Below are 26,669 nucleotides of genomic sequence, written 5' to 3'. Positions count from 1 at the left end.
AAAACCTCAGAAGGCTGTAATGGCAGTACTGGGGGTCCACTAAGGAGCCCCCAGAGTGCATGAAATCCTACAACCAATGTTTGCAAAAACCTTGGGGTATGATTCCAACATGTTTGATAGCAAACATGGCCATAGTCGGAGTTACCATTGTGAAGCTGTTCATAGGTAGTGACTTATGTCCAGTGCAACCATAAAATCGCGCCCCAGCACTCACGAAGTCTGGAAAAATGGTCCTGGATGATGTGGGGGCACCTCTGCTAGTGCAGTGGTTCCCTCTCACACAGATACTCTGCACTCAGCGTTCAGGGTAGGAAGGCCTGGTATATGGGTGACTTATAAGTGACCTGGTGCAGTGTGAATGGCTGTGAAAATGTGCATGCACCATTTCGCACAGGCTGCAATGGCAGTCCTGTAGAAGCCTTTGCATGGGCTCCCTCTGGGTGGCAAATGAAATACTGCAGCCCATAGGGATGCCCTGGAACCCCAGAGCCCTGGGTACCTAAGTACCAAATACTAGGGACACATAAGGGGTTACCAGTATACTAATTTGGGGTGAAATACTGGGTTACCAGTATGCAGTGACAAAATTGAAAGGAGAGAGAGCATAAAAACTGGGGTCCTGGTTAGCAGGATCCCAGTGAGACAGTCAAACACACTGACATCAGGCAGAAATTGGGGGTAACATGTAAAAAAGAGGGTACTTTCCTACACTTGGGTAATTGTGTAGTCTGTAAAACTAATAAGTGAGTAAAAGTCCTGACTTTGTGTAAACACTGCAAACTAGAATTTTATATATAACAAAAATGAATTACAAGTTTATTGCAGTTGTTATTTTTTATGCAAATAGTTTTTCTCACTGCCAACAGTTGTATTAGTCCTCCCTCTCTTGTTCTCGCTTTTTATTTTATGACACTTTTCTCTTCTGTCCAACTTTGTGCAGCTAGCTTGAGATGTGACTTGTTAACATAGAGCAAGAAATCCAATAAATACATAAATTACATGTGTAAGTGTAGCATTAATGGCAGATAAGAAAATCTAATATTTTTAGGTGTAGCATCAATGACAGATCAGAATCTGTAATATTGCCATTGTTGTATCAGAAGGAGGCCCCACAGTTTGTTAATACTGCATGTGAAACGTTAACAAAGAATTCATACAATTGGTATGCCATGCACATAATTAGATTCTTGGGTTACTTTTTGAAGACTGCACATTGACTGCATGCTTTTCTTTTTAGTTAGAATTGTAAAAATCTTCTAAAAATACAATAATCTATAAAGAAACCCTGCATTTGTAAGAAAATGGTATCTAATGTTGAATACATTTATTTTATGGCAGAGACTTCTGAGATTTTAAGATTTAGCAAGACCCATTACTCAATTTCATGATGTTATCACATAATTGGAAGCATAATTGAAACCGGGAAAGATGCATGGAAGAATTTTATAGTTAAGTTTATCATCCTAAAGATGAATTTTGAAGCTCATAAAATCATGAATTCAAAAGATATTATTTTGAATATAAAAATTGAACTGTCCATGCTGATACTGCTACAGAAATATGTGCTAGACTCCATAAAAAGATCTAATCCAGATGATAGTTCAAATGCCAAGAACATATATTGGTTCAGGGATAAATTGGTGCATTTAGTTCTTAATGTGTGTTTCATAAATGTAGTTTTCAACATTTCTTTTGCACAACTATTACAGCCTTACTCAGCGTGTTATCACTTGTGCCCACAACAAGTTGTGGCTTACTTCAAATGAACTTTGACATTTTTCCAAATATTTTTTCAATTTCAGCTTTATTTCGGCAAAAATGCCCTTAAAGCATATACCAAAACTTCTTACATATGAAAACACTTAAGAGAAATCATTAAAATTTGCATAGATCTCACAAAATCTCAAATCCCAGCTAATCCAAAGCCATGTGATACGTATGTGCAAAATATCAATGATATAAATAATCAAAAATTACGAAAATGCACATCGCCCAAAAAATATTCCTACATAACTGTGAATACAGGTCTTGTGCAAAAAGCAATACGGGGCCTTTCCATTCACACAATATAAAAAGTGCATTATATTTTCCACACCATACAATAACAAAATAAGATTCCCATCCTATTGTCTCGCTATCAATAGCAAGGGAATTTCATCTAGCTAATACGTTATACTATTCAGTAAAACTATATATATATATATATATATATATATATATATGTGTGTGTGTGTATATACCGTATTTTCCGGCGTATAAGACGACTGGGCGTATAAGACGACCCCCTACTTTTCCTGTTAAAATATAGGGTTTGGGCTATACTCGCTGTATAAGACTACTCCTCTTCCAACGCACACCAAATACAAATTTAAAAACATCAGATTTGATTTTAATATGGTAATTTTAATTCAAATGCTTAGGACATGCAGGTACTTAGTAGGAAAACTGTCACTTATAAACAGAAGGCTGTTTGTCATCAAACATGTAAACATAAAACAGTGCAAGTGGAATAGCCTGGAGCACATGCAGGAATACGTCCCTGTCCAGACAACTGCCAGCGAGGATTGCGGCACACGGTAAGGACAGCTCAACTCACGGTTGACCAATCAGCTCTGTGTCCACAAGTAGCTGAATCTTGTGGGATGCGGAACCCATCATACGCTTGGAATCGATTTCCAAATGCAACGCACGGTGGCTCAGCTACAGGGCGCCTGTCCCTGAAGTTTCAGCACACTGTATACCGGCGTATAAGACGACCCCCGACTTTTGAGGAGATTTTCAGGGGTTAAAAAGTCATCTTATACGCCGGAAAATACGGTGTGTATATATATATAATATATATATACAGGGAGTGCAGAATTATTAGGCAAATGAGTATTTTGACCACATCATCCTCTTTATGCATGTTGTCTTACTCCAAGCTGTATAGGCTCGAAAGCCTACTACCAATTAAGCATATTAGGTGATGTGCATCTCTGTAATGAGAAGGGGTGTGGTCTAATGACATCAACACCCTATATCAGGTGTGCATAATTATTAGGCAACTTCCTTTCCTTTGGCAAAATGGGTCAAAAGAAGGACTTGACAGGCTCAGAAAAGTCAAAAATAGTGAGATATCTTGCAGAGGGATGCAGCACTCTTAAAATTGCAAAGCTTCTGAAGCGTGATCATCGAACAATCAAGCGTTTCATTCAAAATAGTCAACAGGGTCGCAAGAAGCGTGTGGAAAAACCAAGGTGCAAAATAACTGCCCATGAACTGAGAAAAGTCAAGCGTGCAGCTGCCACGATGCCACTTGCCACCAGTTTGGCCATATTTCAGAGCTGCAACATCACTGGAGTGCCCAAAAGCACAAGGTGTGCAATACTCAGAGACATGGCCAAGGTAAGAAAGGCTGAAAGACGACCACCACTGAACAAGACACACAAGCTGAAACGTCAAGACTGGGCCAAGAAATATCTCAAGACTGATTTTTCTAAGGTTTTATGGACTGATGAAATGAGAGTGAGTCTTGATGGGCCAGATGGATGGGCCCGTGGCTGGATTGGTAAAGGGCAGAGAGCTCCAGTCCGACTCAGACGCCAGCAAGGTGGAGGTGGAGTACTGGTTTGGGCTGGTATCATCAAAGATGAGCTTGTGGGTCCTTTTCGGGTTGAGGATGGAGTCAAGCTCAACTCCCAGTCCTACTGCCAGTTCCTGGAAGACACCTTCTTCAAGCAGTGGTACAGGAAGAAGTCTGCATCCTTCAAGAAAAACATGATTCTCATGCAGGACAATGCTCCATCACACGCGTCCAAGTACTCCACAGCGTGGCTGGCAAGAAAGGGTATAAAAGAAGGAAATCTAATGACATGGCCTCCTTGTTCACCTGATCTGAACCCCATTGAGAACCTGTGGTCCATCATCAAATGTGAGATTTACAAGGAGGGAAAACAGTACACCTCTCTGAACAGTGTCTGGGAGGCTGTGGTTGCTGCTGCACGCAATGTTGATGGTGAACAGATCAAAACACTGACAGAATCAATGGATGGCAGGCTTTTGAGTGTCCTTGCAAAGAAAGGTGGCTATATTGATCACTGATTTGTTTTTGATTTGTTTTTGAATGTCAGAAATGTATATTTGTGAATGTTGAGATGTTATATTGGTTTCACTGGTAATAATAAATAATTGAAATGGGTATATATTTTTTTTTGTTAAGTTGCCTAATAATTATGCACAGTAATAGTCACCTGCACACACAGATATCCCCCTAACATAGCTAAAACTAAAAACAAACTAAAAACTACTTCCAAAAATATTCAGCTTTGATATTAATGAGTTTTTTGGGTTCATTGAGAACATGGTTGTTGTTCAATAATAAAATTAATCCTCAAAAATACAACTTGCCTAATAATTCTGCACTCCCTGTATATACTAAGAAAAGATATTTTTCTATAACAAAACCTATTGGCTGGATTTGTCTCTGAGTGTGTGTACCTCATTTATTGTCTATGTGTATGTACAACAAATGCTTAACACTACTCCTTGGATAAGCCTACTGCTCGACCACACTACCACAAAATAGAGCATTAGTATTATCTATTTTTACCACTATTTTACCTCTAAGGGGAACCCTTGGACTCTGTGCATGCTATTCCTTACTTTGAAATAGCACATACAGAGCCAACTTCCTACAATATATATATATATATATATATATATATATATATATATATATATATATATATATATGAATTATAATTAAAGTTTATGCTTTAGTGCTTAAGAATTTGCCTATAATATGCCAACTTGCCTCTAAAAACCTTGCCAGCGCACATACCACAATCGCATGCGGTCTTGTTTTGCAAATCCTAAGGGCCGAATGACGATCCATAATGCCCAAGGATTTGCATAAAGGTCTGATCCTACAAGCCCTCTGTTTCTTGTACACCTGGCAAGAAAATAAAACATGTGCAATACTCTCTTGGGTCATGCATCCCATTGGGCAAAAATTGGTTAGGTTTTCTGTTTGTTTCCATGTGGAATTAAAAGCCCAAAATGGTAAGGATCCAAATCTAAATCTAATGTAAAGTGCACATGCTGGAGGTGATGTTATTATATCTGAAATAATGCTCAAACTCGTAATGGCACTTTGTTAATAAAAAATTGTCGGTCAGGCTAAAAGACGGAATTGATGCCAACTCATCTACTTGCCAGTTCATCCAGTAGGCATCCTTCAAGATCTGAGTAGCATTCTTTGGAAGATGCATAGGATCTGACCAGTACTGGCCTAAGCCAAGTTTAAAAAAGGTTTTTTTTCACATATTTGCACCATGGAATTTTCTCTGCTTGAGGAGCTGCTAACACCACTCCAAACCATATTCTAAAAGGTCTAGTGTATCTGTGGACCATAATCTAATCCAATATTGGAGTGGCGTCAGGGCAGCTATCTTTGCAATGGAATGTAAGTTTAAGTCCATTTGATTGGGCAATGTGGGAGAGCTCGAGGGAACTTTTAGCAATGATTCTAAATAAGAGTCTTCCGCTCTCTCTCAATCTTGCAGATTACTGTGCCCTTATATCTCTGCGTTATATAAGACTCCTCCTCTGACTTGGCTTTTATAAATTTCCATTGCTGGTGTAATGGAATATCTAGCATTATCGTTTTCCTTACTCTACAATTTGTGTCCCCAAACACCATATATATTTAGTATTGGTGGCATTGATTTGGAGTCCATAGTCTCTGCAAAAACCCCAGAATTTCTCAAGGAGCCTAGCTAGTTCTGAGGCAGTTTGCAAGAGCAATAAGGTATAGTCTGCAAACAGTAGGCATGGCGTCTTTGCCCCACCCAATTTCGGGGTGTCGTTTTCGCAGTCATTGAAGTAGGGGATACAAGGATTTATAAAAATTAAGAAGAGTGTGGGGGCCACCACACAACCCTGTCTCTCTCCTTTCTTCAATAGAAGTTCCCCCGTAAGTTCACCATCTATTCCCCACCTTATTCTAGCGTAGCTTCCAGAGTATAAGTCTTGGATCAGTTTTTAGCAAGGGTCTCAGAACTCCAACCATGCCCATGATTTCCCATAATTTGTCTCGTGGGACCAAGTCAAAAGTGGACTTCAGGTCCTCGAAGGCAACAAAAAGTCTCCCTGCCTCCAAATTGACAGTTTTCCATGTTATTGTTAGGAAGTGAAAAACCTGGTCGATTGTACTTGTTTTCTGCCTAAACCCTGCCTGCAAATGGCTTAAGGTGTCATTATCTTCATTCCAGTCCTTAAGCCTACACAGGACCTGGTAGGAAAAAATCTTCTGTAGATTGTCTAGGAGGCATATTGGTTTATATTTACCTGGAATTGACCTGTCCCCTTTCTTATGGGTTGGGACAATTATCTCACCTCTCCATGATCGGGGAAGTTGGACACGCTATTGACGTAAGGTCCCCAGAATTTGAGATCCGATTTTAAATACATTGGAAGGGATTCCATATAGGCCTGGCACCTTTCCCAAATTTTATTTTAAAATTGCTGTCTCTGTTTCCCTTAAGGTAAATGGTATGAGCACACCTGTGCCAGGAATATCTGTCGCTATTATACTCTCATTGCCTACAGGAGAAACTATCTCCTGTCTGTAAAGCTCTAAAAAATATTGCGTCCAGTATTCGGAAGAAATATGACATTCGGGTCTGGGATTTTCATTTCACCCTCTTTTAGCAATCGAAGACAAGAACCGTTTAGAATTGCTTTCTTTTCCTGATTGTAATAGATCTTGTCAGGTCACCTCCTCCCAGTTAGTCTTACAGATCTTTGTTATATGGGCATACTCGCGTCTTGCTGTAATTATCATTTCTCTATTATTTGACCTTACTGCTTCCAAGAGTCCATTCTTGGCCTGCCTGCACGCTTTGTTATCCAGTCTGCAATTGCTCCCTCTGTGCTGTTTGTTCCCCTTGGTAACTCTGGAGAATAAATCCTATATAGAGGAAAAAAACGCTTCATGTGTAACCATAAACTGGGTAGGTGAACATATAGAAGGTGCAACCGCTGTTTGGTACTTAAAAACAAAATCATGCATTTTGGCCATTGACCCATTGGAATTTGTAAAGGTTTTATGGAACGTTTATTGTTTGTCACCGTAATAGGGAGCATGCCCTTACATTTGCGCTGGATGTTAACTTTGGTGGAGAACCGCCTATCACACTGTACTAAAATAGGTGAATGATCACTACTGCGTTGTTCTCCCACCCTGAGATCTTTGATTTTGTGCAAGATCCTTACGTCTATAAGTGCGAAGTAAATGGAACTGCTATAACTCCCTCTAAAAAAACGTCGGGTTGGCTGACGTATCCGAGGGGAAGCGCCCATTTCCAGGGCGGAGACCTTGCTTTATAATAAAATCAATAACCTGTAAAACCCTAGTACTAAGTTTAAGCTGTTTTCTTGTCAACGAAAAAGAGGGGATTCCCCATAAAGAGTCCTCTGTCTGTATTAATTCAGAAAAAGGGGGTTAGGCTCTAGGTACACATTCAAATCTCCAGCTACAAGGACAAAGTGAGAAGGAAGAAATTTCCAGACCAATGCGCTCAGCAAACTAATGCTAGTAGTAGTTTGGCTCGGAGGGCCTGGTCTAATATGTACATTAACACACAAAAGCCTATGGCCCTGTATTAGCTTGATTGAAATTGCCAATATATCACATGAGTCAACATATATTTCCTTTGTTTCACCCACTTGAGAAATATTTATCCAAGTAATAAGGCCCCCGATAGCCCACCCAACCACAGATGGTCTCGCCTTCTTGCAATATGAGATAAACCTCTGCCTCTGCCTATGGCTATTTGAAATAGACCAAGTTTCCTGAAAAAGACAGACATTGAAATTGTCAGTGAACTGCTCCCACTCTGCATCAGTGATCTTGTTACCAATGCCAGCTACATTCCATTAAATTAATACAGGGTCAAAAGGGCCAGGTCCCACAAATCACTCCTTAGAAACTCGTAAGTGGATATTGTGTTTGACTGATTATCAGTGTCTGCCATGTTTACAGTCTCTACTTGGGCTGCGCTCCTAGGTGTTACCAATTCCAAATGTGATTGGGGTCCTGTCTCAGTCTGACCTTTGTCAAAGAATGGGTAGATGGTCAAGGGGGCATACAATGGGCACAATCAGTCGATGTCTGAAAGGTCATCAGATTGCAATGTGGCCTGGATCCCAGAAGAATTTATGCCCTCGGATCCACACACCTTCGTGTGCACCTTTGAATATGGAAGTGGGGTCATGAATCCCATCCTATTGAGGCCCCTCCTCTCAATATGTGGTGTTCCTTTCTCCGTGGTCCTCACAATTCTCTCGGCGAGCTAAGTATACTAAGCAAATTGGAAAACTCACCGGAGATCATGGATTGCTCCTTCACTAGTACCACTGGACTGAAGTGACCCATATTGGCCAGCACATTGTTCGTGATGGTATGGCCCCCCCAAGCCAACAGTGCATCGCTACGGGCAGGAAGACCTAAGAACAGTGTTCGAGCCATTCCTAAGAGGATTTGTAAGATAGTAGACCTTCCACCAATTTGGGGCAAGCAAATGTTATCTCTATGGTGTCCCAGCACCTTGGCTTCTCTGTATGGCGCTAACGGAAATGCTGTCAGAATATACAATAGATCCAGACTGCCTAACATGCCTTATCTAATGGATAACTTTATTCTTTAATGACAAGCAGTTTTCACGTGTGGTAGAGTACTGGCAGTAATTTATATGTAAATTTGATGGCCCCTGTCGTGAATTTTCTGAGGAGGTGGTACAGGAAACGTCTCACGTGGCCTACTCACATGAGGGCAGGAAGCTGGCATAGATCTCTTCTGACCATGGTTAAAAGCGGTGGCCAAAGGTGCTCTCGTTCCAGCATCCTACCTTAAAGAGCCTTCACTCGTTGTGGCCCTCTGCTTGCTGAAAATGGACAACATAAAGTCCGTACCTTCTTTTCGTTTAACTTGGTTGGTCTTGTTCCTATCAGGCTGTCGTAGGAGATTAAGCACCTCCTTCATTGTTTGTTTAAGCTCTTTAACTTCTTCTTTTAGGCATAAAATAACGTTGTCCCTTTCCTCCTGAGGGGACACTCGAGCAGGCTGATGGCTAGGTATTTCCCTGCCTAAGTCCAACTTACCAGGGTCCAATAGTTGATCAGGAAGCCCCAAGGGTAAAAAACGATTTGAGCAGGGAATAGCATAAACGATTGTGCTACGCAATGATATACCCCCTGGGTTTCCGTACAGAGGATTAGTATTCCTAGTTTCAGTTTTGGATTCGTCACATTCGCCCGGGGTTGGCACCATTGTTGCGGTACTTGCTTTAAAACCAGCTTCTCCCTTGTTAAGTGATTTAGGTGTAAAAAAGAAGAGAGTAAACCACTTTTCTGTACCTTAGGGATTTGCTGATCTTTCCCCTTCAGCATAATTTCAACTTCTTCAATCATTGAATTAGTCTGATTATTTACACAGTTTTGGTGGTTACGAAAATATTCAGAAACTGTAAATTACCACCTTTTAGAGTAAGAACACAAAATCATAACATGAGTGTAGGAAAGTACCATCTTGCCTGGCATGTTACCCCCATATTTCACTGTATATATGTTGTTTTGTTCTATGTGTCACTGGGACCCTGCCAGGCAGGGCCCCAGTGCTCATAAGTATGTGCCCTGTATGTGTTCCCTGTGTGATGCCTGTCTCACTGAGGCTCTGCTAACTAGAACCTCCGTGATTATGCTCTCTCTGCTTTCCAAATGTGTCACTAACAGGCTAGTGACTAAATTTACCAATTCACATTGGCATACTAGTACACCCATATAATTCACTAGTATATGGTACTGAGGTACCCAGGGTATTGGGGTTCCAGGAGATCCCCATGGGCTGCAGCATTTCTTTTGCCACCCATAGGGAGCTCTGACAATTCTTACACAGGCCTGCCAGTGCAGCCTGCGTGAAATAACATCTACGTTATTTCACAGCCATTTACCACTGCACTTAAGTAACTTATAAGTCACCTATATGTCTAACCTTCACCTGGTGATGGTTGGGTGCAAAGTTACTTAGTGTGTGGGCACCCTGGCACTAGCCAAGGTGCCCCCACATCGTTCAGGGCAAATTCCCCGGACTTTGTGAGTGCGGGGACACCATTACACGCGTGCACTGTACATAGGTCACTACCTATGTACAGCGTCGCAATGGTAACTCCGAACAAGGCCATGTAACATGTGTAAGATCATGGAATTGTCACCCCAATACCATTCTGGCATTGGGGGGGACAATTCCATGATCCCCTGGGTCTGTAGCACAGAACCCGGGTACTGCCAAACTGCCTTTCCAGGGGTCTCCACTGCAGCTGCTGCCAACCCCTCAGACAGGTTTCTGCCCTCCTAAGGGTCCAGCCAACCCTGGCCCAGGAAGGCAGAACAAAGGATTTCCTCTGGTGAGAGGGTGTCACACCCTCTCCCTTTGGAAATAGGTGTGAAGGTTGGGGAGGAGTAGCCTCCCCCAGCCTCTGGAAATGCTTTGATGGGCACAGATGGTGCCCATCTCTGCATAAGCCAGTCTACACCTGTTCAGGGATCCCCCAGCCCTGCTCTGGCACGAAACTGGACAAGGGAAAGGGGAGTGACCACTCCCCTGACCTGCACCTCCCAGGGGAGGTGCCCAGAGCTCCTCCAGTGTGCCCCAGACCTCTGCCATCTTGGAAACAGAGGTGTCTGTGGCACACTGGACTGCTCTGAGTGGCCAGTACCAGCATGTGACGTCAGAGGCTCCTTCTGATAGGCTCTTACCTCTCTTGGTAGCCAATCCTCCTTCCTTGGTAGCCAACCCTCCTTTTCTGGCTATTTAGGGTCTCTGCTTTGGGGAATTCTTAAGATAACGAATGCAAGAGCTCACCAGAGTTCCTCTGCATCTCCCTCTTCACCTTCTGCCAAAGCATTGACCGCTGACTGCTCAGGACGCCTGCAAAACCGCAACAAAGTAGCAAGACGACTACTAGCAACCTTGTATCGCTTCATCCTGCCAGCTTTCTCGACTGTTTCCAGGTGGTGCATGCTCTGGGGGTAGCCTACCTCCTCTCTGCACCAGGAGCTCTGAAGAAATCTCCTGTGGGTCGACGGAATCTTCCCCCTGCAACCGCAGGCACCAAAAGACTGCATCACTGGTCCTCTGGGTCCCCTCTCAGCACGACGAGCGTGGTCCCTGGAACTCAGCAACTCTGTCCAAGTGACTCCCACAGTCCAGTGACTCTTCAGTCCAAGTTTGGTGGAGGTAAGTCCTTGCCTCCCCACGCTAGACTGCATTGCTGGGTACCGCGTGATTTGCAGCTGCTCCGGCTCCTGTGCACTCTTCTAGGATTTCCTTCGTGCACAGCCAAGCCTGGGTCCCCGACACTCTAACCTGCAGTGCACAACCTTCTGAGTTGTCCTCCGGCGTCGTGGGACTCCCTTTTGTGACTTCACGTGGACTCCGGTTCACTCTTCTTCCAAGTGCCTGTTCAGGTACTTCTGCAGGTGCTGCCTGCTTCTGTGAGGGCTCCCTGACTTGCTGGGCGCCCCCTCTGTCTCCTCCTCCAAGTGGCGACATCCTGGTCCCTCCTGGGCCACAGCAGCACCCAAAAACGTCTACCGCGACCCTTGCAGCTAGCAAGGCTTGTTTGCGGTCTTTTTGCGTGGGAACACCTCTGCAAGCTTCATCGCAACGTGGGACATCCGTCTTCCAAAGGAGAAGTCCCTAGCTCTCTTCTTTCTTGCAGAACTCCAAGCTTCTTCCATTCGGTGGCAGCTTCCTTGCACCCTCAGCTGGCATTTCCTGGGCTCCTGCCCACTCTCGACACTGTCGACACTGTCGCGACTATTGGACTTGGTCCCCTTGTCTTACAGGTACTCAGGTCCAGAAATCCACTGTTGTTGCATTGCTGGTGTTTGTTCTTCCTGCAGAAACCCCCTATCACAACTTCTGTGCTCCCTGGGGGGTAGTAGGTGCACTTTACACCTACCTTTCAGGGTCTTGGGGTGGGCTATTTTTCTAACCCCCACTGTTTTCTTACAGTCCCAGCGACCCTCTACAAGCGCACATAGGTTTGGGGTCCATTCGTGGTTCGCATTCCACTTTTGGAGTATATGGTTTCTGTTGCCCCTATACCTATGTGCTCCTATTGCAATCTACTGTAATTCTACACTGTTTGCATTACTTTTCTTACTTTACTTACCTAAGTTTGGCTTGTGTACATATATCTTGTGTATATATCTTATCCTCATACTGAGGGTGCTCACTGTTATACTTTTGGCATATTGTCATAAAAATAAAGTGCCATAGCTACCTTCTATCAGCCTAACCTGCTAGAAACACCTGTTCTACACTAATAAGGGATAACTGGACCTGGCACAAAGTGTAAGTACCTCTGGTACCCACTACAAGCCAGGCCAGCCTCCTACAATGAGGTACTAAAAAAAGTTAGTCTAAAAAAGTATTCTAATCTACCATTTATGGAAAAAAAATGTCTTTGTGGAATCGACCTGGCCCGCCACTCAAGATCAGACTTGGAGAAAAGATCTTAGAGGAAGTTAGCAGCTATAAATATTTGGGCTTGTAGGTAGACAAAAAAATAAACTTCCAAGTGCATAAACAGTACGTGTGAAGAAAGGAAATGCACTGACATAATGCTTTTTGTGCTCTTCACAAGAAGCTGGGCGGTCCCTCTTTCAAGCTGCTTCTGGCAGTTGTAGCAGCTAAACTACTTCCAAATGTGGGATATGCAAGTGCTGTCATGCAGAATGAAGATGCCATGGTTCTGGATAAACTGAAAACGAACGTGTAAGCAAGACCTTTGTCTTCTGTAGAATGCCTCACTCATTCAAGTTCGTTTGGAATTGGGGCTTATGCAACAAACCTTAGGCAGAAGATACTCCACCATCAAAACATGGTACAAAATACCGGCAAACCAAAGAAGTCCACTAATTATCTCCCGATGGCAGTCACTGGAAAAGGACCCTCTCTCCTTCAACAGTGGATTCTTGTAGTCATCACTGGAAGAAACAAACACAATTTGAACCTATCTCACCCTGCCTTTTGCCAGGCAACAAATAAAGTTGCAAAAATGCACTCACTCATAAATTACAAGCATACACTAACCAGCTGCACCCAACCCAAAGCTGGCAGCATACCTAAGCATGACATGCTTTGTGTACTTGAAGAGAAAATTGATGGCTATCTGATTCGGTGCATTACCATCCTTGGGCGACCAACCATCATGCAAATACAACAGGCCAAGACACCATTCATCTTGTTTGCATATGTCTTCTTTTAAAGAACGTTGTATTTTACTATTCAAAAACATTTTTAATAATGGAGGCATTAGAACTTACAGGATGGCAATAATAAAAGGCCTTGATCCATCTGAACCTCAGATTGCCCGCAGACTGGTGAAACTACTGGTTTTGTACGAAAAACTATTTGAATGAAGTATTTATATTTCCTGAAACAAATTTTTATTCCAGATACACTTGAATTCAATTCACCAATAAGCTCTGGTGGCTTTACAGGGGACCAGCATTGTGGCACTTTCAGACAGCTACATGTATCAGTGGTTTAGATGTTATTTATCCTATGACACTCTCTGAATAGTAAGCTCGATGCTCCAGTTTCACATGAAGAAAATGCAGGTCGAGACCTCAACGTGACCACAATTTTAGGAAGTAACCTTATCCTCAACATGATTGCTGGTGATTCCTGTTTTTTGGAAAAAAATATTTAAATGAAGTATTTCATTTCTGGAAATATATGTTAATACCAGGGGTACTTGAATTTTATCTGTTAACAAGTTTGATCATTTATAGGTTACCAGCACCGTGACATTTTACAGACGATTATCTCCATCAGTGGTTTACATGTTATTAATTTTACGGTACTGAATAAATAGTATGCTAGGTGTTCCAACTTTATATTAGGGCCGGAACTTGATGCAACCATTGTTTCATGCAGTAACCTTATCTTCACTATTATTGTTGATTTTCTTTTGGTAATCCTGAGCACAGTATGGCCGTCTGATGATTAATGTATTTATCATCGGCTATGCCTCAATAACACTGAGGCATGCACATGTTGTGCAGTAATTAATGTGAATCCTGATCGTTCAAGTTCCAGCAATCCTCCTAGGATGTGTTAGACTATGTTGTGTTAACAATCTTAAGAAACTGTTAGTGGTTATGTACTACATTACACTAAGTTTTTATGTGCTATTTTTGTCACTTTTTGTATGGCAACATTGTGATAGTTTTTATTAACTTAGAGAAAAATAAAGTTTGACTGACTGTCTCCATTTGAAATGTGTGAACATATTGTGCTCATTTTACTATGTATCTCATTTCACTAAGTCAATCTAATGCCTCTCATTGAAGAAGCACTATATAGGTTTTAAAACTTGAACTGAATATTGATCCTAATGTAAAAATAAGTGAACTTTGTATTAAAGATACACAGTAAGGTTTGATCAATGCTGATACTAAACAGAAGACTTTGTGGCGGTGCAGGTTCGTTAGTTTCCAACCAAAAAATAATCAACAGCCTCGTTTTGACAAGGGTGGTAATAGGACTTATCCAAAAATTTACATTAGTTTCTTCTGCCTTCCTCTGTGAATCACTGACTAACTAGGAGTGTGGAAATGTGTACTACTCCCTTAGTGGAGCCGTTACCTTCTCAGTAGGCAGTTGTTAAGGAGGAAAAACATAGCAATCAATCAATCATTAGATTTGTAAAGCGCAGCTCATCACACTGGGGGTATTCAGGCGCTGAGGGTAGTCACTGTGAGTAAGTAGCCACTCCTCAAATAGCCATGACTTGAGTTTTCTCCTGAAGTTAAGGAGGGTGTGCGAGGTGCGTAGGTGGGGGGGGGGGGGGGGGTTGTTCCAGATCTTGGCAGCAAGATAGGCAAAGAAGTGCCCGCTGCTGCGAACTCTTGGGACATGCACGAAGGCGAGAGTTCTTGAACGGAGATCCCTGGTTGGCTGGTGGAAGGAGTCTATGGTTGATTAAATTGGGTCCGATGTTGTGAAGGACTTTGTATGGTAAGAAGCTTGAATTTGCACCTCTTGTGTACAGGCAGCCATTGGAGACGTCTGAGCTGGGGGTGATGTGGGTCCATCTTAGGTGGCCCAGGACGAGTCTTGCTCCTGATTTCTGGATGGTCTGTTGGCGGAGGAGGAGCTGGGTGGGGAGTCTAACGTAGAGGGTGTTTCCTTAGTGTAGTCTGCTGGTGATGATGGCTTGGGTGACCGTCCACTGCGTTTATCTGCTTTTTGAAGGTGAGTTGCCTGTCAATGGTGATGCCGAGATTGCGGGCACGGTCTGTCGGAGATGCAGAAGTGAGACAGATTGGTCACAATACAGTGTGTGAGGAATTTAGACAATGTTGGTACATGGATCCTATTTTGTTACAAGTACAGTAGCAGTACAGTAGATACGGTGACATTAGAGGACAACTGTTGAACAATACACAGCTTAACAGGAAACTAGAGTAATGAAATTGATTATGCCTTACACAAAACATGATCTACAATTAAGATTATTTTACACTGGTAGATAATTAAATATCATATGGTCACTCAGCAGAAAACATTTATGGTAAGACAAATGGACAAACCACAGAAAATAATGTGTCTCACCAGTTTAAATTTTCAAAACTGCAATAACATTTATAAGGGTATTGAAAAAGTTTAGATACAGAGAAGAGAATGGACATGGAAGGAGATGAGGTTTCTGGCGATGACTGATGAGTGAATAGATGGTTAATAATTGAAGTTGCTTTCTGAATGTGACAGACGTAGATGTGCATGTGAGATATCTTTTAATCAGTTTGCATTGCTTCTTGTTTCACTTCAAAAGCAGTTTAAAAATAGAAGCAAAATCAACTGATAAAATTACACTTTGTTTTCTGATGTTTTAGTTACAGGTTTTTGTTTAACCTTTTTTGATCTATTGCAGATAATTTAAGAAAATATGTCACTACCATGGTATGTGTGGCAGTAAATGGTGAACCTGTAATAGGAGTAGTACACAAACCCTTCTCCTCATACTCAGGTGGGTTTTTTTGATCTGCAAGTTGAATTGAAAGATGCATAACACTCTACCACAGTTTATTGATACTTTCCCAAAAAAATTGCCTTATTTCATAAAACCTGTTACTGAAATTTAGAACCAAGAATACTTCAGATTATCTAGCAATAGACCATGAATAAACATATTTAAATGTTAATATCCATCATGGATCTCACTTCTAAAGTGACATTTCTTATACCTTAGTCGGCGATAATTGTGATTACTTAAACTTGTCATTGTGTGATGTGTAGGTATGGTTAGGAGTTTGGTAAAATAAAGGGAATGGTAAAGCTACTTCACTCTCATGTCAGTTGAGCAACCCCCTTCAATCCACCACTTCTTCAAATTAGGAGAAATGTATTGCCTGGTCGCAGTAAGAGATGTGTAATTGTGTCACTGTATGCTGGATAATGTAACATCTGATGACCCAGCTCATTATGGGTGTGATTTGATATCTATAATTTCTAGGTTTAGGAGTACATTTTAGGATTGGTTATAAGCTATTCCCTCGTAGAGAGCAATAACTCATCTGAAGCTTAGTCATGAGAATTATGAGACTCTGATTTTTCGAGGGTCAATGTCCCTATGGTCTCAAAGATTGTAATTCTGATTGAACATGCTTTCAAACTAGGGCTTACTTTCAATCATAAATCTTCCAGTATTCCCCAGCTTAACCCACTTGCTTCTTCTTTTCTTATTTTAAAATACTTCATGGAAAATTCTTCTGCTACTGTCCGCATACTATGTTTTATCTGAACATTCCCAAGACTAACTCATTGTATGCAAGTCATTCAAAATCTTCTTGCCAATCTTGGACTTAGATTACCATACAAAGCCCGTATTTCTGACCATATCCTTAGCCTGCACTGTCTTCCAGTCCATCATCAAGCTTTGTTCATGGCTATCTCTGCATTTGCAATAAGGCTGTACCTTGTCTTGGCCTATTGTTACTGCAGTCTCGTTTTAAGCATAATTTTCCATCTCATGCTCTTGGATCTGCCTCCGTAAACCTGTAACATTCCCAGGTCATTTGACAAATTTGATATTCATTCATTCCCTGTTTGAGAGTTGTGAGCAGCCAAGGCCAACTTTGGAAAAGCTGTCACTTTTAATGTTTTACACAAGACCCCTTCAACAGGCTTGTGCCTTGCACCCTACCCATGCACACACAATCCTTCTAGGAGCAGCATTGTTCTGGGACCAGTTTCTTTGGGATTATCCCCACTTTTGGGGACCAACTTGTTCTTGGGCTGTCCTCTCCTTTCTGGAAGAACCTCATTTCCAATTTGTAATCATTCTCATTCGGTAAAAATAAACCATTGCCTCCTTTTTAACTGCATGCTGATTGCAATAGGTGTCAAGCAATGTGTCCTTTGCATTATACAGTTCCAGGCTACTGACCTTCACATGCCCTACTTTTCTTTTTTGTACTTGGGAGACTGCCATCCAGTAGGTTCTTGACTTTTTTCTGATGGAATTTGGCTATTTTCTCTGAGGAGCACTCTCCTGTCAGTAAGGATGAAGGGATTGGAATTGAAGGACCCTTTTGCCAGTGATGCAGAGCAAATTATATCACACCAGCATAAAATGGGTTTGGTACCAGGGTTCGTATTATGATGATCTTTTCTGCTGCAGTGCAGAAGAAAGAGCCTGTTTTCTACACCTGCGCGACACAGTGAATTTATTTAACCTGCTATTTCTCTGATTTGGTGCTTTATTTTCTAACACCACTTGTCTGTACAGCTTAGAAACAATAAGTAAAGTTTGCCTCTTTATCTTTCTAATTGACCTTAAAGAACTAACTCTGACAAATATCGGGTTGAGTGAATTCACTTTATTCCAAACACACTCGTAAAACAGGCACTCAGATCAGCGCTGCCCCCAGAAAATAGCATCATGGTACGGACCTGGTGTGCTCTCAGCGTAGATGAAGCCAAGCAATGACAGTGTTAGGTCCACCACCCTGTCTCACACCATGAAAACCCCATTCAGGAGGTTCTTATTTCAGATGCATGGTCTTTCTAGTGCTTCTCAGAAGGGAATAACTTTGCCGGACTTTTGATTGATGGTATATAAGGTGGAAGTTGTTCATGTTTTTACAACCTGTACCAGTTTCTCTTTCATTTGTTTTAGCAGAGACTAACTTGTCCAACTTTGAGGCTATCTGGTATGATCTTTGAGAGAGGAAATGATGTGTTGGGTTGGCAAAAATGACAGGAACAGCTGGGTTTTGAAAAGGCTATGCATAACCTTCAGTAAGTGATATCCTTGAAAGAACCACGTTCATGGGCCTTCTCTGTGGGTGCCAAGTGAGATTAAAAACTGAGAAGCTGGGCTAGGGACACCGCAATCTTGTCACTTTTTTCTTTAAATTATAAGGTGAAATGTTTGTATTTCAGGTTGTCTTCAGAAGGTCTAGAAATTAGTCTTTCATGACTAGGGCAAGTAGGGATTTGGGTTGGTCCACAATTTGCAATGAGTTAAGATCATTGTTAAATGCAGAATATGATGCCCCCAGTGAAGTTTAAAGTCCGCAGAAGATCATGGTTCGGGAAAGAGGGTTGTTTGTATGCAATGAAGACAACAATATGTTCAACAAAGTCTAGATTATGTCTGGTGTAACAGTATATATCATGAAATTTGATGGAGACTGGGTTGGCCGTTATTTCTGCCAAGAGGCATTTGAAGGCTTCAAATTGGTCAACCTTCGGGTTATTTTATTTGATAGTCCTTGAAATATTCACAGCTTCTCACCAGTTTTTTCTCTCTTGTCTAATTATGACTGGCTGGGATGGATCACTAATCCAGATTTTTATTTGAAATAGCGGGTCCAGTTCTTTGTTTGTAATCATGCCTGCAATCTTCAGCCTGTCAGCAGCTGATTTATTGTGTAAGGTGGCATGTCTTGTTTCTTTCATTCAGTAGGTAAGGTCAAAGTTTGAGTGAGGGGTGTCAACATTTCACTTTTATGTGGATTTTGGACCTTGTTTCCGGTGTCCTTTTATTGTATTGATTTAGGGAGCTCCTTGCAGTGTAATAGTTGCGCCTTCCGTTTCAATGTTCAGCAGGCAAACTTTGATTTCCTTCTTCGAGTGTATGTTTACTGTTCTATTTCTGCTTAGATATCTATTACCTCAAGGTACAGACTTGTAGTTCATCCAAAGAGGGGAATAAATGGACAAAAGGTTTGGATTTGATGCAGTTTTCAGTTGAAGAGAGCAGCTTTTGAGTTGAAATTAGTATCTTCTGAAAGAGATGCTGCTTCGGCTAGCAGAGTTCAGGTCAGCTAGAGCTGTAAGTACAAAGGATGAATTTAGAGGCACACAGAAGTTGCATGTAGCAATGCTCTGGAAATAGTCTTGAGAGTTTTGTGATTTAGAATAATTATGTGTGAGGCTATGTAGATGCGGGTTTCATGAACAATACTAGATCACTATGGAGGTCTATTAATCAACTGTTCAATACAGTTTGAGCATCCACTTTTAAAGGGAAATGTTTTTTCTGCCAGAAGAAAGGGCAGAGTCTTCGCCGCTTGTTTGGTAAGTTGATATTCCTGAATGTGTAGCCCATTAAACTGATGTATTACTTTTTTTTAAACTTTTTTTAAAAGTATTTTTAACTTTGTGTTCTGTCTCTCGGGCCCAGGACTGCATTACATTGTGATCTGATTAGTAAAACATCTCCTTTTCAGTTCTCCACAGTTAATAATGGGCAATATTTACTGTGCCTGTCAGCAATTAAATAACATGCTCCTTGTTTTTTCAGCTTGGGCAATGGTTGATGGTGGGTCGAACGTGAAAGTTCGCTCTAACTATGACCAAGAGAATCCAACAATCATTGTTTCACGCTCCCATACAGGGACAGTACAAGATGTGATACGGAAGACATTTGGAAACAACACTGTTATTGTACCAGCTGGTGGAGCAGGTATGCCAGTTACGTTAATGCCCTTTTATTGGCTTGATTGATAAAGCACCACGTATCACACTTCCGCCTATTCCAAGCACTATAAATGTTACCATCATCAAATTGATGGTACTTAATTTATCAACCAATGAAGGATGTAAGACTTGATTTTGTCTTACCGGGATTTGAAATCAGTATTGAATGATCAGCTCACTCTCTTTTCTTTAAATTTCTAAAACTTTGCCTGTCTATACCTGGTTCCTACACAAGGCACATTTTGTCTCAAGGAAAATTCATCAATTTCTTGCTACATTTAAAAAAAAAAATGTTTTCACTATATTTTACTACTTTTGTCTGGGGGATATTTTTTCCTACGTAGAAACCTCTTTTGCTTTATACAGGGTTGTTTACGTTTCTTACCATAGAAATCCACTTGGGTTACAGTTATAGTTGATCAAAGAGCTACAACCTCCAAAAGCTTTGCAACTACAAAATTCCACCTCTTTTTGTTTTTATACAGCTGCTGTCTTGGATAAAGTTAAAATTTTCCATCATTGATTAATGATTAATTATAAAGAGTATTTTATTAGGCACATGTGTACTAAATAGAATGCTTATACTAACTACTTTCTAACGATTGGAGAGTCGTTCACGTTTTAGCATTGAAGAGGGTGAATTTATTACACTTTGTATAATTAAGCAGTGCTGCCACCTTGAGTTAATGCATTAGTTTGTTTTTGTGATCACTTAGTATTTGAAAATTGAGCATTGGGAAAATTGAAATGGGTTGTGAGGGTAGCAAATATTTTAGTTGTTTGGCTAGTGTTTGAGAAATGTTTAATGGATGTAGAATAGATCAAAAGAACATTATACTGTTGCTTCCATTCTACCTTCTTTCAGACTTGGATAACATAGCTACTGGCTTTGGCCGCTGAAATTTTGTTAAAGTGCATAAAATTAGGCATTGAGAAAGCTAAATGGACTGGCCTTGGCAGCCTTATGCAATGATTAGTTTTAGTTAATTTCACAACGCAAACACCCCATGCCAGTAATAAGTACCAGAAAGATAGCTCACTGCTGCCTTGAGATGGCAGTCATATTCTTCCAATACCAATATTAAATTAAAAAATAAATAATTTTAATAGCACGGTATGCATGCTTCTTACAGGCAACAGTACTTGGACTAGTACCTTTATTCGTTTTAACGCACTTTATAGGACAATAGAATTCTCTATCATGGAAAGAAAATGTACTATTGGATTTGAATTACTGTAACCTGAAGACCTGGGTTAAACACATGAAGTGTACATTTAAAAAAAAAAAAAAGTTTAAAGAATAGAAATAAATTAGCATTGGTAAAGGATATGCTGTCAGCCCTGATACAGGTTCTATTGCTATATTTTTACCAAGTTTTTTTTTTTTTTTTAAAGTTTGTTTTTACTTTGTTGGTAGTTCTTCGCTAGGTCACTACCTTGAGAACCTTTATTTTCATGTTGTAAGTTAAAACTTTCGTTGTCTCTACCCAGACACTATTAGCCTGACATTTCAATTACCTGAGGTATTTATTTATGTATTTCATTAATTAATATTACATTTAGTTACTAATAATTCTTCCTACTGATAGTTGTATTCTTTGTCACATTTGTATTAATATGTTTCCTAATGTTTTATTCGTGAAATTTAACACTCCAACTTGATCATTTAATAAAATTGATTTCAATTAAATGGTCTTACCCTAACTCTCATCCTATTCCTAGAACCTATCATTAATTAATTTAATGAATTAAAATTAGGTTAGTTATCCTTAGCCTAAACCTAATCACAAGTTAACACCAAGAATAAAATAATTGTATTTACATTCAGTTAAATTACACTTCTTGACCTCATTTAATACTTACCATTATTCAAAGTTAACAATAATGTAAATATCCTAACTTTAACCCTTCTACTGGCCATACATAATTACCATTTTTAAATGTAATTTAACAATTAATCTTGATTAATTAAAATGCAGTTTAAATGTAATTAAATCATTTTGCTCAACTTCACTCAAAGACTTACAGAAGGTCTTACTTACTAAAATTAAAGAAATATACTTAACCTACCCGTAAGACTAACGTTAACTTTTAAATATAAAAGAAATTAAATTAATGCACAAGGATCAATGGATATAGAGGTAACAGTGGCATTGAAGAGAGTTTGGGAAAATAAATAAGCAGACATAAGATGAACAAATGGTGGGAGATCACCTCATTGACAAGCTATTTAGAGAATGGTATGAAGGAGAAATTAATACTGAACTCACAAAAGACAGGAAAGAAGGTTCAGAAGTAAATGGAATTTGGATGGTGGATGCTCTTATTAAACTTAAGAAATAATCCTCTTGACTCATGTTTCAATGGAGTAGCCCGAATAATGAGTCGCATCCAAGATGATTCAGTCGTTCCTGTGGGTGTCATTCAGGTCCGGTTACTCTCACTCCTCTCGCTTAATGTGTCATATTGTTTTCCCCACATTGACTAATATGAACTAAACTACTATATAGCAGACTAAAGCAAGCAGCAGCAAAATAAATGTCACAGGTATGTAATTTTTGACTAATTTTCCAGGTTTGCAGAGACACTTTATCACTGCACAGTTGAAATGCTGAATAACCATCCAATTAATTGAAAGATGAAACAGCTAAGGAAAAGAATATGAGTAGGGCTGTTCCAGAATCCAAGTTCTGTATGAAACTCTGAGGTGGAATTGTGTAAACAGGAAATGTTAAAGTCAAGTGTTCTATTTTGTTTGGTATTTCTGCCATTATTTTTGGTTCGTCCCTTGGTAACCATGTGTTTATCGCCCTTTAGGTTATAAAGTTTTGTCTTTGCTGGATGTTCCAGATGACACACAGGAAAAAGCTGATGTATACATTCACAATACATTCATAAAGAAGTGGGATATATGCGCCGGTAATGCCATCTTAAGAGCACTTGGTGGAAAAATGACAACTTTGAAAGGAAAGGACATCCAGTACTCTGGTTCTGAAGCACACGAGGAAGGAATTTTAGCCAGTATTGGTATGGATCACACCATACTAGTTAAAACACTAAGTGGAAAAATACCTTATATCGAAAGGAAAGCCCATTAGAAGACAACTGCAAATGGATGCAAACCCTTGGCATAATAGCATGGGAAGCAGTCATGGGCATGGTGTCTCTAGACAGTGCACCAGAGGAAGCCATGAAAATGGAGTTGAACATTTTGACACTAATACAGCAAGATCTTTCTTCTTGTTGCAAGTGGGAAACTAAAAAAGTGAATAGACTGCAATAATGGCAAATCCTTTTTTCTTATTGTTTGGTTGCAACTACACATACAGATCTTGGGATGTGCATAATTCAACAGTATGTCATTTGTATTTCTAACACTGCATTCTTGTCTCTACTCCTTAAGAGGAGATTGCTTGAACCTGTGTGGTTGGGACACAAGAGATTGATGGAACTGTTTGATGAGCAGTGGAAAAACCTGTAAAGCTAAATTGCATTCCTGTGCAGATGCTTCATTAGGTTGTTCTTAACTACGAAAAAGGCATTCGTCAGAATCAACATAACACCCTTAAAATGTATTTTTCATATTTCCCAATGTGCTGTATGGATATTTATCTATTCCTTGGAGGCTTTAGAATTCTCTTTCTCTCTCTCTCTCTCTTGCCTATCCCTCATCTGTCCTTCCTTCATATTCTCTATCCCCCTTTATTGGCTTATCATTTGCTCTCCTCGATTGACACCCATACATTTTCTGTCTCTCTTACCCTCTGGTCAACGCTCATTCTGTCTTCTCTCTCTCTCTCCCTCTCATATGTATGTATGTGTGTGTGTGTGTGTGTGTGTGTGTGTATATATATATATATATATATATATATATATATATATATATATATATATATATATATATTTGAAAATGTAATTTTCGGACAAAAGGTCTTCCAATATTCTACGTTATTGGAATCAGTTGTACACACATGAATGCATACATTACATATCACTGCTTAATTCCTTACAGGTTCAATGATAGGGTGAATTTACAAAGGAAAACAGCTGAACTCCTGATGAAAAGAACTGTTTAGTTAGATTTGCACTTGTTGCATGGATATTAAATGTAGTGTTATGTTTGAGTCCTTTGTTTCTAACTTATACACATGCAAAAACACATGACATAAACAGTATGCAGATTCCATCTATAGAGATAAACAGTTTATAGGCACTGTTTTGTGAGGAGAAGGTCATGATGATATTCTTGATGCACCTTCTTTCTTGAGCCATGGCCACTTCCCTCATAAAACATTGGTATTAGAGTGCCTGGCGCATCTACATGTAGACATCTAATCAGTTAACAAAATGTTAAGAATTACGGGTGTTAGTTATAATTTGAGAGTGCTTGAATTTGGAGGATTGAGAATGTGTCTAATTTATTTAGGACAGTGTGCCATGTGAACTTCTGTATTGGATCAAGTTACTGGATAGAATGCATACATACATTACTTTGTTTCAGAGATTTTTTTTCTTTTAAAAATGTTTCTGTGCAGTTTAGAAAACTTAATTATTTCTATAATTTCAGAAAATTATCTGATTCCAGAATTGTACAGTAAATTGTATTTTTTTATATTTAAAAAAAGAGTGACTTCTGTTGAACTAACTACTTCAATCTACTAAATTAAAGGGGGTTGTTTAATTATTTGATTTGAAAACCAGATGTTCTTACATGTGCATGGTGGGATCTTTTAGATATTGGTTTTGTCTCTTTCAAATGGAGATGTGCTGGAGCTAATCACCTGGGCGACAGTTAATTTTTGAGGGGCATTTAATGCATTAACTGACAATGATGTTGCGTGAAATTAATATAATTTTTATATTCTGTTAACACCCCCTCTTAGTGATCAGCCCATACATATAAATGTCATTAATATTTGAAAGACATTACAGGTAGTTTGGAAATACAAATATAATTTAATGTGAAGAAGACCTACAATATTCCTGTTTTGGAAAAACGTAATTTAGACTGCAAATTATGCATTTGTTGATATATTGTACTTCTATTAATGCACTTCCTTTTCACTATTCTATTCTATGAATATGCTTTCACGTTTGCTTCCATTACTTACATATGACATTAGGAAATTCAAGTTGATTCATTGTGGTTTGGTGTCTTCATACGAACTTGTGTGTCTGAACTGAATGGTCCATTTTCAAAGGTGGTGATGTAAATAGGTATTTCTCTAAATTATTTTCAAGTTTTCTCTTGCTGCTACTGGCTAAATCAAATTAATGTGTTTCAGAGGCCGAGTGTCGTTGACCACAGATTACTTCGCCACATTGTGTATGGTGCTAAGATCTAGTCAGGAAGAGAAAATGTAGAGTGTGTCCCGGCTTGCAGAGCAATTTAGTCTTTGGCTGATGAAATTCCAAATGTTTTCCATTCTTTAAAGATTTGGAGTTAAAGTTCCAGAGGCGAGAATGGATAAGGCATGGCCTTAGCCTTTCTGCAGGTAAAGCTTACTGGAGTTTCAGGAAGGAATAAGACATGCCTGGCATGTGTGGAATGTTTGTATTTGCATATGAATAAAACAGAATAAAGGGCGTCCTTAATTACATGGGTATATACAGATCTGCACAGGATGAGATCATCAATGGGAGCCAGTCCATAAAGGACAGAATAGAATAGGAATGATAGGATTTAATTTGCAAAAGAAGGCTCCACTTTACAGATTCTCTGGAACCTCAGAGTAGAGACATGGGAAGGCTATGTAGTGCAGGTCGCCATATCTAACCTGGAGGAACAAAATAATACTTGACATTGGTCACTGTGTTGAGGATGAGCTAGTGGGACTGTACGTTTTTAATGAATCCAGGTTGTGAACATCTAGTCTCAATGGAGATTCTTGAATTGTACCAACTAGTGAGGCTAGGATAAGCTCAAGAGGTTTGCTAGGAGGCATTATGCTTCAAACAAGGTATGGAATATGATCCATAATTGTACCGTGCCACGTACCTCACAGGCACTGATAAAATTGAGGAATGCAAGATTGTCTACAGTTTCAGACGCAGTGAAATGTTTGCATAAAATGACATCAATACTTTATAGGCCTAGTCTGAGTCTGCTCTTTCACCTATGAGACAGTTTGTTTACTTTCACCTGTGGACAGAGCTCGTCCATTGCTTATCATTTATTTGTTTCATCATTGCTCTCATTTCTTTGCTTCTCTTTGGTCAGCTTGTGCTGGCTTCCCTTCCCCTTCGTGTTTCTCACTTCCCTGGAGCATGGCCCAACTACTGCTCACTTACCCAGTTCCATTCCACTTCTTGCACTTTCAGAACTACTTTTTTGGTCTGGCGTTAACCAAAAACTTTTAATTTTACAAAAAGTATAGGTATAATATACTTAATTAAAGGGGTTTTCAGTCACCTCTCTTTTTCCATTGGTCTCTTGTTCTGTCATTCATATTCTGCTTCCGCCCACTACAGCGTATAGCATGGGGCAGTGGGTGAGCCCACTTAAGCCACTGGCCCTCTTCAGTTTGAGTCACAGCATTTTGCTGTCTGACAAAAAGCCCATCAACACACAAGGTAGTTCCCATCACAGCTAGTGTTTTTGTTTTTACTTTATAATTATTTTAGTGTT

General features: G+C 40.0%; 1 protein-coding gene across 2 annotated transcripts in view; it reads left to right on the top strand.

Moving 5' to 3' along the window:
* Window positions 1-24,725, top strand: part of BPNT2 (3'(2'), 5'-bisphosphate nucleotidase 2) — a 66,468-nt gene extending 41,743 nt beyond the window's left edge. Inside the window, exons 3-5 of one of the 2 annotated variants that reach the window (XM_069220211.1) lie at window positions 15,987-16,082; window positions 19,866-20,027; window positions 22,859-24,725. In XM_069220211.1, the coding sequence (XP_069076312.1) occupies window positions 15,987-16,082; window positions 19,866-20,027; window positions 22,859-23,139 (539 nt within the window). In that variant the 3' untranslated portion in view covers window positions 23,140-24,725. The remainder of the gene's footprint in view (window positions 1-15,986; window positions 16,083-19,865; window positions 20,028-22,858) is intronic. The other variant, XM_069220212.1, reaches the window with a different exon arrangement.
* Window positions 24,726-26,669: the final 1,944 nt, after the last annotated feature.

The sequence above is a fragment of the Pleurodeles waltl genome, chromosome 2_2, assembly GCF_031143425.1.
Source record: "Pleurodeles waltl isolate 20211129_DDA chromosome 2_2, aPleWal1.hap1.20221129, whole genome shotgun sequence".
Taxonomy (NCBI): domain Eukaryota; kingdom Metazoa; phylum Chordata; class Amphibia; order Caudata; family Salamandridae; genus Pleurodeles; species Pleurodeles waltl.
This window is presented reverse-complemented; position numbering and strand designations above follow the sequence as displayed.